Source organism: Chrysoperla carnea, chromosome 5 (genome assembly GCF_905475395.1).
Source record: "Chrysoperla carnea chromosome 5, inChrCarn1.1, whole genome shotgun sequence".
In the NCBI taxonomy this organism is placed as follows: domain Eukaryota; kingdom Metazoa; phylum Arthropoda; class Insecta; order Neuroptera; family Chrysopidae; genus Chrysoperla; species Chrysoperla carnea.
This window is the reverse complement of record NC_058341.1, coordinates 35,690,142-35,702,422: the sequence shown is the minus strand read 5'-3', so window position 1 is coordinate 35,702,422 and position 12,281 is coordinate 35,690,142. Positions and strand designations below refer to the sequence as shown.

The 12,281-nt window shown below is 29.8% G+C and overlaps 1 protein-coding gene across 3 annotated transcripts in view; it reads right to left on the bottom strand.

Annotated features, from left to right (window-relative positions):
* The window catches only part of LOC123299724 (unconventional myosin-XVIIIa), a 274,559-nt gene that overhangs the window by 96,923 nt on the left and 165,355 nt on the right, over window positions 1-12,281 (bottom strand). For all 3 annotated transcript variants that reach the window (XM_044882037.1, XM_044882038.1, XM_044882039.1), the window contains 9 exons: window positions 11,310-11,555; window positions 10,823-10,999; window positions 9,540-10,209; window positions 8,939-9,215; window positions 8,052-8,346; window positions 7,501-7,799; window positions 6,914-7,088; window positions 6,652-6,834; window positions 5,257-5,508 (listed from right to left, as the gene is read on the bottom strand). In XM_044882037.1, the coding sequence (XP_044737972.1) occupies window positions 5,257-5,508; window positions 6,652-6,834; window positions 6,914-7,088; window positions 7,501-7,799; window positions 8,052-8,346; window positions 8,939-9,215; window positions 9,540-10,209; window positions 10,823-10,999; window positions 11,310-11,555 (2,574 nt within the window). The remainder of the gene's footprint in view (window positions 1-5,256; window positions 5,509-6,651; window positions 6,835-6,913; window positions 7,089-7,500; window positions 7,800-8,051; window positions 8,347-8,938; window positions 9,216-9,539; window positions 10,210-10,822; window positions 11,000-11,309; window positions 11,556-12,281) is intronic.

Sequence of the window (12,281 nt, the reverse complement as noted above, 5' to 3'; positions counted from 1 at the left end):
AGGATTGTGTAGGGTTTTCTTCTTCATGTTTGTCAGATGATTTTAATTTCTTTCAGCCTTGTAATAATGCCTTCCTTATAACAAGTAATATTAATTTTCAATCATACGATGATAATAAAAATTATACAAGAGTACCGAAATGACGAATTGAGTAAGCCGTTTAAAGACTGTTTGAGTACTGTTTTGTTGGACATAATCGCATAAATTGTATAAATCGTCTATATAAATTAATCCAAATAAAATATTTTATTTATCTAAAACTGGATGAACAAGTTCATGATCTCTGTTTGTCTGTTCTGTTCAATGTTTTTATATACAAACAACAAATAAGTATAAGTAATAATATCAAACAAACATATAATACCTTAAGATATATTTTAACTTAAAACAGTAGAAATCAATCTGTGTGGTAGTAAAGTAATATTATTTTAATTATATTGCAATTATAAAATAATAATAAAATGACTATCACACAATGAGAGAGTTTTTATATTATTTATATTAATTTTAATTGAAAATTTTCCGATATATGAATATTTTATTTATGTATCAGATGAATAACCCGTCGAATTACCATCGATGACGTTCTTTCTTATCATGGAATTTTATACCCTAAGCGAACCGAAGGCTATCATTATCTGTTATCAAATATTATAAATTTTAATCTCAATTAATTTGAAGAAGCATTATTTAATATTAATATGCGCTGGGTGCAAGTGCAACAGACTGTTTGAATTGACGAAACGATAGTTCATCTGGGAGTGTTTGAAATTGACATTTCGCAATGGGGATACATATTCATATTGTATGTAATTGTCAACATTTATTCAATCGAAAGATGCTCCTCCGCTAGAATATTGTCAAAAAATTTTGGATTATATGAACTAAAATTGTGCCAAAAGAGATTTCACACTAATATTATAAATGCGAAAATAACTATGCCTGCCTGTCTGTATGTTACGCAATCACGCCTAAACTGCTAAACCGATTTAAATGAAATTTGGTAAAGAGATCGAGCCTGAGAAAGGACATATGCTACTTTTTAATGCGATAAAAGGGCTGTAAGGGATTGAAATAGGGGATGCAAGTTTGTATGGAAATTACTTCATTTTTAAAACTAGAAGCTTGAAACTTATTTTTTAGGCTTTTGATTAGGTAGATATCAATAAATATTACATTCAAAGTTTATGAAAATTTTACTCTAAAGAGGGTGAAAATAGGGGATCAACATTTTTTGTGTTCGCAAAAAGCCTACGGTCAACAGCATTCAAGATATAGGTGTAGGTACTAGGTACTCAACCGATTTGAAATATTATTGTACGTAAAGAAATCTTCATTATCAGCGAATAATATGCGCTGTTTTAAAAAAAATAGGATTCGGCACCAAAATAAATCGACGAAATTGTGAACAAAAAGAGGATAAGTGACGGCACATGAAGTGAAGGTTATAACACAATAATCTTTGTTTTTAAAATGGAAGTTGCCCAGCGAGGCAGGTAGTTCACAGCTAGTACTTCTAATATAGTTGTTTTAGTTACAACCACAATAGTCTACTTTATAGTTGCCTTGTTCACACTATTCTTTCCGTACCCCCTCCAATAAAATAATCGTGTTTGATTATTTTTAATTTTTCATGTGGTGAATAATTTTCAATTTTTTTAGACTTATATTAGTTTACCATAAAGATGATAATATTTCTGTCGGATTTTAAATTTAAAAACAGAGATTTAAGACATCGGACATTCAAGATAATGATATTTGTATTTGATGATTATGAGACGGAATATGTCATTCATTTTAATGTTACAAGAGAAGTAAAAGTTCCTTTCAGCAACAATTACCGCCTTATATTGATTTAACGATGTTTTTAACAACCCTACCTGTATAATCAACAAAAAATAACTGTCACTAAAAGTGATATTCTAAAGAATACTATCTTTAAAGAAAGTTAATAAGAAAAAGATTCTTTTTAATGATTGAATGTAATTTATAAGATATTAGAAAAAAGTCCTAGCCTGCAACAAATTGAATCAGAATTACTTTAAATTAGTCTCTCATTTTTTATTTTACACCTTTTATACATATTATCTGTCATGTTTTTCAAAATAAATTTAATTTATCGTTAGAATATTCACTTTGGATTATCAGATATTGATTTGATTCCTTCAAGTCGCTCAAAAAGATCCAAGAAGTTTCTCGATATTTCCAAAAAAAAAATTTTGTGCCATTCGTTTATGTTTATTGTTACACTTTTTCATCAATCACAAGTACTTTAATTTCATGAATTTAATAATACTGGGGGTTTCGAAAAATCGATCTAGCTAAGGTTTTATTTTTAGAAAATATCGTTTTATCCGTGTTTTCAGAAAAACAGAAACTTCAACTGCAAAATATGACTCTTCCTGACATCTATTTTCGAGTATACACACTGTACGTGGTTCGCTTTTTAAGTATTGTATAATGTGAAGTCCGTGTGCCTTTGTCAGTTTTGGTTGATAAAAGCTATTGTGATATCTATGTATATCGTGCTTTAACAAAATAAAGTACATTACGGGGACATTCAAATCGGTACTAACGTTTTAAACAGTTGTTATATTAGTGATAAAATTTGTGTCTTCTTAACTAAAAAAATACCCAGCACAGCTCGATCATCAAGATACTTTCATTAATAATTAAATAATGAGCCTATGACTCAACTAAAAAAAGGTTTTGTTCAGAAATAATGATTGCATCAGAAATTGTAAATTTGTAAGGACGATATTATTTTAATAAAACTTTGGAGATTTTTTCCCCCAAAACCGTGTAGTCAATCAATAATTAATAAACTTCTATGGATAATGAATCCTAAAATTTTGGTTATTTATTTTAAATTTTGACATCTATCATTTTAGGTATCAATCTTTGATCATGCAAAAATTTCAAAACATCGGTATTATTTTGAAAATCGGTAGCGAACCTCCTTAAAGCATCTCATAAAACATGCTATATTTGCAATTCTTTATTTTATTTATAATGAAATTTTCCATACAATCACAGTAAGGGGAAGCTTCATGCTTTTTATTGAATCCCGATTAAATTTAATACTAGCCAAACAAGGATTCAGGGAAAACAACAAAATTGGTCAGCTACAGGTCAAGAAATAAAAATGGTTTGTAAACCTCTCTTGCAGAAAATGAATCCTGTGATTTTCTGAGAAAGCTTTGCAAAAAGGTTTGTCTCATAACCGGGACCAGACATAACTTAGCTCAAATAATTGTTGAATGAATTTTTTCGCTGCATAAAAATTGCCTTATACTTATAACACATTAAGATTCAATTATTGACAATCCAAACAACGCAATATTTATTTTAATACATAATAATAATATAATAAAATATTTGCATTTATTTCTTTTGTATAAAGAGAAATTTTTTTTTACCAATTATAAATACAAATAAAAATTTTAAAACAGCTTTAAGGCACATAAACATGTGTAATAAATTTCACTTTCGGTATTGGTTTGGCAAATAATTTTTTTTAAATAAATAATCATGTTTAATATAATGTAAGCGACATAAGTTAATCATGATAAACAGATAAATATCTTATATTTTACATAATGTTTAATTTTTTTTTAAATTATGAATAATTGACTGGCCAGACGATTCAACTCTCGTTTTTTAATAAAGAATTTTGCATCAGATGTTTTATATAGTGAACTGTATGATATATACAGGATTTTTCAGTAAGATTAAATCGTCCAGGGCCGGATTAACCATAGCGAGGCCCCTATGCATTGCAAGTCTCGGGGACCCTTTCACCTGTTTGAGAATCATCAGCTTTTTGAAGTTGATGAAGAGACGTGAGTAAAATGAGACGCGGTTATTTTAATTTTAATTTAATTCTTGTAAAGGTTGTTGTCTCGCCATGGGTATATCGACAGAAAATTCTAATCAAGTGTATACTTATTCAGAATATAGTAATGCATTTATCATAAAAATTTGAAGTCGATTGACCGTTTCTTATTCGGGATAAATTCAATTAAAGTTCGGATAATTCACATGGTGAGCATAGAGAAGTTTGTGTTTTGCTGTGTTTTTAAAAAGTTTTTTAATTCCAGAAAAAAAGTAGATTTAAAAGTTATTTTCAAAAAATTAACTGAGCATTCTTGTATTTGTTTTGAGTTAAAAAAAAAATTATTGACCGTTTCATTCTTGAGATACTAGATGAAAGGTTCTCATACACAATATTAACTTTTAATCTCTGGTTTAAAAAGTGTGAGTCAAATTTTCACAAAACTTATTATTTTATTTCTTGAAATTTGACTAATATCTATTAATTACTAATATCTATTATATATTATTTCTGTTTATATTTTTTCAACGAGATACCCCTTAAAATCCTCAAAATCCAATTTTCATGAAAACATTGTTTTAAGCTAATCTGAACCCTTCGAAAACGATGCCCTTGATAAGACTTGCTTCAATTCATCGTTCTTGAGATGTCAACTAAAGGGTGTTTAAATTCAAAATCTAAGGGATTGTTGGACTAATATTTTGTAATACTATTTGAATCTGGTAATTTTATGCTGAAAAATCACTGCTTTTTTGCATTTTTTTTATCTACTAATGTCGCAAAACCTATCTTATCAATGAAATATCAATTATTTAGCCCAACTGTTAATAGTTTCTATAAGATTCCATCCCACGAAAAAAATATGAACAAATAAAAAAATTTGAAGGAATTGGATTAGCCTAAACTTCACGAAAGAAAATATTAGAGATATTTAGTTTCATTTGCAATATTATTCACAATGCCACCAAGTAATCGCTTGTTTAACATCGAGTATCAATCGCATATAAAAAACCAAATGTCGAATACGCATCTTCATTTAACTACTCACAAATCAGAAAATTTAACAGTACCGCTTTTAATTACTACAATGCGCGGAAAAACGTAAGTAATTCTAACCTGTTATATATACAAATCTAGCCAACAATAGGCCTTGATAGGTAGGGATATTGCAAGATTGTAAATATGAAATCAATTGTATGCTTTGAAGAGGGTGCCATATGGATTTTTCACCCGAAGGTTTAAAGAACCTTTTAGGTGCATGCATACATACAATTTTAGACGTGGTAAATCGCTAATTAGCGAGTAAATTTTCTCTAGAATTTGGTTTTATTCGCGAATTAGTATTATACATAAAATAGGAATTGAAGCCTTAATCATTCTACGTGGATTTTTTAACAATAGGTATAAAAAAAAAAACCTACCTGACTTAAACCAACTCGATAACTCATATGATCGATATCCACTTGAAGTAACATATCTTCAACAGCTTTACGCTCATCCAATACTCCATTCGTTGTATTTATTTCATTCAATGAATTTTGTTGTTCTGGTGTTGGTGTTGTACAAATTGGTGCTAATAAACTAAATCGACGACGGAATTCAGATAATGGTAAATTTTCTGGAAATCCTTGTTTGTATAAGCGTGTTGCTTCCAATATCTGACTGCCACGTAACTGAAATAATAATTTATATTTTTAAAATCAAGTAAATTGCTTTTATTTGTGTTACATTTATTTGTTATTTAGCATAAAATTAATGGCACATAAAATCTATTCAAAGAATTCATGTATTTGGAGTTTTGAAACAATTGCATAATGGTAAGTATATTACTTTATTAAAATAACAACATTTATGGTTTTTAAAATTTGGATATAACTTCAAATTATGTTGATTCTAGTCTCGCCAAACACACATTTGGGTACTCTAAAAAGACAACTTTATATTTTTGTTATTTTTCTATTAATGCCACGCAGTCATATTTTAATTATTCATAAAATTGTTGAAAATGTTCCACAAAATTGTTTTTCAGGCGCAAAATCAAAAACATTTTCGCCTTTTTTCAAATAAATATAGGGTTCAGCGTCAGTGATCAACGAAACCAAATAAAAGTAGGAGCATAAAAGGTATAAAATTATCAATAACCCCTAAAATAGTCATTAAATTTTCATATTCGCCCCACTAAACAATTTTGTAAACTAAAGTGATCAGCGTTCATTATAAATGTACTGCGAAATTTAAGTAGTGATGGATACCAAAAGGCCAAAACAAGGCTCATTTGACCATTTTTATCTTACACACTTAGGATTGAACTTTGCTCTGTGTCTTACACATTGATTTATGTCCTTTTGTAATTAACTGATTCTGCCTAGTATACTTGGTGTTGAACTTTGACCTTGCTCTTACACATATGGAAGATCAAACAATACATGCAAGACCAAGATCAATGATTAAGACAAAGATTCTAGTCAAATATAGTCTTGGTATTGGTATTGTTCTTGGTCTCGCTCTACTAAACTAAATTTAAGCACACTAAGTTTAAACGACCTAACATTATTTTTTTTCAATTAAATTGTAATAAGATTTCATAGTCTCATCCACTCGAACCAACGAGACTAACGTGGAGGGTTCTCTTTCTTAAAGACTTTTCAATCGAATACGAGTTAGCTCATATATTCCCAGATAATTCACCGGTCTGACATTCGCCTCACAAGCTATATTTAATAAAATTTTATGTAGAAAAATACCATAATGGATAAATCAGGCACCTTATACGTATAATTAGATAAAAATAAATAAATAAAATTTCAAATATTTACCTGTGATCTTATTAAGGGTAAATTAATTAAAGAATCATCAGCTTGACCACCAATAGATCGAACTGAAAGTAATGCTGTACGACTTTCGCACATTCCAGCACTGTGTTGTGGTAAAAAACAATGCACAAAACGTAATTTGGTTCTGCGTAATGTCTCAATAAGCCCATCAACGGTGAATTTAACCTTCAAGGAAAAAAAATGTGTAAATTTAATAAAATAATTTTTGTTATTAATTAGCATGCTAGTAAAAAAATTAACATACTTGTAAACAAATTGATTTTCTTTTAATTGCGGCTGTTCCAGCAGTAAATGTTCTACGTATACTTGAAGCTCGTCGTAATGATTGTGCTCCTTCAATACCACATACTGAGCCGCTCATATTTATACTTGATGGTCCCAGACCTCGTACTGCCACAAATAACTTACTTATTTCTTCCCTAAAATAATAAAAATAACAAAATAATTGTAATTGCTGAAATTGTCTGAGAAATAATATCCTTTTAAGAAATTAAGTATATTTATTAGAATAAATGTTGGAAACAATTACCAATAAAAATTTTTTCCAAAAGTGAAATTCGATTTTTTATGTAAGTACGTGCATTCTATAACATTAGTCTGGCTTCTGCACAGGAATCATTCAAGTAGGGGGAGGGGGTGTTCAAACTTTTGTTCATAATGTTAGGTCATAAAGAAATTTTAATTTTCGTCGACTCAGTTGTCACGAAAATCGTGCAAAATTGAAGAGAGAGAGAAATCTCTATTAATTCAAGTTTTAAACAACCAAAAATATTTTCTCTATCAACGTTCTTGGTCACATAAGGCATTTAAAATTTCAAAATAATATCTTACTTATTGCTCTCTTGAAGTACAGTAACTGCTGCTCTAGCAACAGGATTTTCTCGACTAGATTTAAGCCATCCATTTGCTGTATACAAAACTGGATTCGTTCCTTGTAAATGTTGTAAAATAAATTGATTAAATCCAGGTGCTTTACGTAACAATAGTTGATGATCCCGATCACCATAATGCGTAAATAAACGTTCCATAAATGATTCATCTGTAGAACCAGGATAAATGGCTTCCTCATCTAAGAGCCATAAAAATCCTCTTCGATCAGCATCATTAATATCCGTTTGTGAACTACGAATCTACAAATAAAATAATTTTAGAAATCATAATAATTTTTAGCATACATATTGAAAACGTATTCACTTGCTGTGTGACAAATAGCAAAGTAAATCGTACACAAAGAGACGACTTATTCCGCAGGACCAACTCATTTTAGTTTTGTATTGCCTGATTGAGCGGAAAAACGTTTCCTTCCCACTAAGGTGGGTAATTAACAATTTTGTGCACTTGTTTCACAAAATAACATTACAAATTTTAATGAAAATATTTACCATTGTATTTTGGGCAGTTTTATCTAATAAACTGACCATTGGTCCAGGATTTATTAAATTTTCATGTTCAGCTTCTCCCTCGAAATTATACTCAATATGTTCTTGTACATATCGATCTTTGGGTGCCACTAGGGTTGTATGGTAAAATAATAATTGTAATCTCTCTTGTAAATAATTATGACACAAATCTTCGAATGTTGCACCACTTTGGCGACCACATGTAGCTGGATTTTGAAAACCGGGTGTGTCAATTAATAAAATTGATGATACTGTATGAACTGAGGCCGAAATTTGTCTGAAAAATGATAAAAAATTCATCAGTATTTAAATTTAAATTAAATTAAATGTAAAGAATAAATATCTTCAACGTATTGTGATAAAAGATCACAGAACGTTTGAATTCGTTTGTTCTATCTCTTTTTGTTTCTAGTTTAAGAAAATTATTACTGGAAAACAAGTGTGAAGATGACTGAAATCTTCTCTGAGATAAACAGGAATCCTGTCTTCATATATATATCTAAGAAGTTTTTTTCTTGTTTTAAGTTTTTTTTAAAATTTAGAATCGAACATTAAATATCTCAAATTTTCAGGATTGAGGTATCGAGGTCAAAATAACCTAACATAATAGTTATTAAAGTTTCAAATCCATAACCTCTTTTACATTCCACAATTTACATAATACCCACTATTGCTTATTTTAAAAAATTGGTCAATTTTGCAAGTTCTTTTAATAACTCAAATATCCAGAAATGTATATTACTACACGATATAGATTTTTATATAGTTTCTGACTCGTTCAAATAATAATATTTCGAATTGATAACATCATACTAAATTTGGCAAAGTGATACGATAAAATTTATTCTATTTAAAAATGAAAAACATACTTATTAATTAAAGCCGCTACACAATTAAATACTTCAGCATATAATCCAACTAAAAATCCTTCTAAGGCATCATATCCTACAACACTGCCTTCAAAACCACGATCTGTTGGTGAAGGCGTTCGGAATGGTACTCGTGGTGCACTTGGCGTAACCATACCACCGGATGCTAAACCAAATATTATACGTGATAATTCTTCAACAGTTGTACCCAATAAATGTGCTGCTCTTTGCGCTGATTGAGGATTTGCAAATTGATATCGTGAATTTGAAGATCCAGCTAAAAATAAAGTCAATATATTAGAAATGATTTTAGCTTTACTCTCTAAAACAGATAATTTTGAAAGACTGTGCCAGATTTAAATGGATAATTTATTTTCTCGCTCGTAGATACAAAAATACTAAAAAGTATACAAAAGAGTAATATAAAATTTGAAGCTGGGAATGAAAATCTCTTGGATAATTTAATTTCTAAGTACATCCAACAATTTTCTCGGTTTTGAATTATGCTCTCTGTAAGATTAGAGCAACAAAAATCTTTCTTGCAGGATTGGAACATTACTAGATCCCATTTGATCGTCATCTGTGCATTTAAAATATTTACCTTTTACAGCGCCAGCACTTCCTAAATGATAAACAGCCGCAAGGCAAGACCAAATAATTTTTTGTTCCTGCGCTGTTATTCCTAGAGCTGTAAAAGCACTACACACTCTTGTGAATTCTGATTGTGCTCTCTGTTTATCTTCGTGTTTTTGAAGAGGTGTTATAAAAACATTTCCTTCATTCGATGATAACGAATCCAAAAATAATTCTTTCCTAAGTACACCTTCAACTCCAGCTAACATTCTATACATTATATGGAATGTTGGATCTGCAGTTTCCAATCGACGTGCAACCCGTGATCGTTCTAATAATAATATTTGGATACTAGCGGATGCAATTACACCAGATTGGTCAAAATCCAAACTAAATATTTGTGTAAATCGTGTTGCATTTTGATTCATTGGTGTTTTTGTATTACCAAAATTTTCTAATATTGTCCAAATGTGATTTAATTTGTCAACTGTAATCACTTTGTTTAATGAACCAGCTGCTAATGCTAAATAATGTAAGGAATGTCGAAAATTGCATGTCTTTCCGGAACCAGATCGTCCTAAAAATACTAATGACTGATCACGACGAGATGAGAGCATATTTTTATATGCGGATTGTGCCATTGAATAAATATGTGGTGGCATATCTTCAGTTTTACAACCTTTGAACATAGAAACAACCTAAAACAAATATCAGAGTTTAAAAAAAATCTTATATGCAATAAGCTAATTTTTATACCGAATTCGTAAGAATAACAATTTTTGAATAAGAGTACGATCAATATTATCCAGAGAGGAAATACCAGAACAGCATAAGTTTTATTTAAATTGGATTGGCAACTAGGTTAAACGATAATTATATAGTGCATTTTTCAAAGTGCTGTATATAAAGTGGCTTCCGTAAATAATTTTTCTCAAGGAATTATTATGGTTCTCGAAATATTTCTCCCACTTCTGGTTGTTCACATTGAAACATATTTAAAATTTTGAATCGGGCGGAAAATGTCAACTTTCATCCGGTTTTGCTAAACGAAATTGCCGCGAAGTTGAAGGAGGCAGTATAACACAATGACGCTGCACAAGAGTTAGTAAATAATAATTTTTGGTTCTTGGGATATTAAATTTCAAAACCACTTTAATCTCGAGACACTACGATACTTCAACCTTAGGACAAGCGGACAAACGTGAAACTTCTCTCATTTAAGGCATGAGATGGTTAATTATTTTAATCTGCGTTTATTGATTTAGACAAGCTAATAAGAAATAGTGATGTATATACTTGCTTGATACTTACTTTTTCTGAATAAATAGCAAGGGGCGCCATTGGATTAATAACAATCATATGTGGACCAGCATATGTATGAATTAAATTACTAGCATATCTTTGTCGCAATAAATGTAAAACACTTGATTCATTTAGGTAACGTAAATGTGCAATATCTTCAGCTCTGTCCAAACTTGGTGGATTTGCCTAGAAAAGAATGATAAAAATTATAAAATTTATATTACGATGTATGAGTATCAGAAAATATTCAGCCAAAATTTTTTTTTTGCGGATAATTAAACTGTTTGAAAACTTAAATTTGGTTCGTTTATTAATTTAAAAAAAAAAAATGTTCAAAGATTTTAATCAATCGACTGAAAAGTTTTGTTGCACTCTAACAAAAAGTGATAAATAAATCATATTTTCTGGATTCTTCAACGAACATTCCCCACCAAAATCCAAAAAAAAACTTTTGCCGAACACCTACGACACTCGTAGATACAATAATGATACATACTTTTTCAAGATCATCTTCATCCACTTGTAGAACTTCACCAGAATCATCCAATCGTATTGATATCTTTCCAGATTGTACATCAATACCACCATTTGTACCGTTTCCATTTGTCGTTGTATTGCCATTACCATTTGCATAATGTGATGCAGCTCGTCGGCATCCAGTAAATCCTGTACGATGTACTAACCATAAACGTTCAGAATCTAACCAGGCACGTTCGGATGCAACTTGTTCTTCAGACTTTGCCTGTAAAACAAATAAAAACACAACTTTTAATTAATTTGTTTATGTTTACTTAAATTTATCATACAAATTAATTATCTCGTAAAACGGAGTTCATGTCTCTGATTTCAATGAAATTTAAGTAATTTTGGTCTAAAAATCACGAAATTTTCAATTGACCACATAGAGAAAAACAAGAATAGCTCCATTCACCATTATTGCAAGAAGGTGGAAATTGTATTTAAAAAGATTAAAGAAGAGTCTTGATAAAAGGGCGTTTAAACAATTTTATCGTTATAAGAACTTCTTGCATCTTTAAAATTTTACGAGTTACATCTTTTTTAATAACGTTCCTCCAAGGAAGTTTCCAAGAGGTGATGAATTTGATCGAAATGCGAAAATTATGGGACACTATATAGAAAAGGCAAAAACTTTGTTTTTCGACCAAAACGTAGTGCACTAAAGTAAAACTTATCCCGTATGGCTAAAGATGTATATCGGATATTGTAATAGGGGTTGTTTTATAAAATATAGGTAATATAACACCATTGCGGGTCGTTATGGTTTAAGAGATCTACTTGTTTGTTTTAAATTGTTTATCATTTTCATAAAATGAATTCATAATATTCTTTCTATTTGTAATTCGATATGAATGTTAAAGTTTGAAGCGTACATGATTCAATTGTATAAACATTTAACGTATTTTTTATTTAAAACATATTTTTCTTATTTGTACGTTTTTTGAATGAA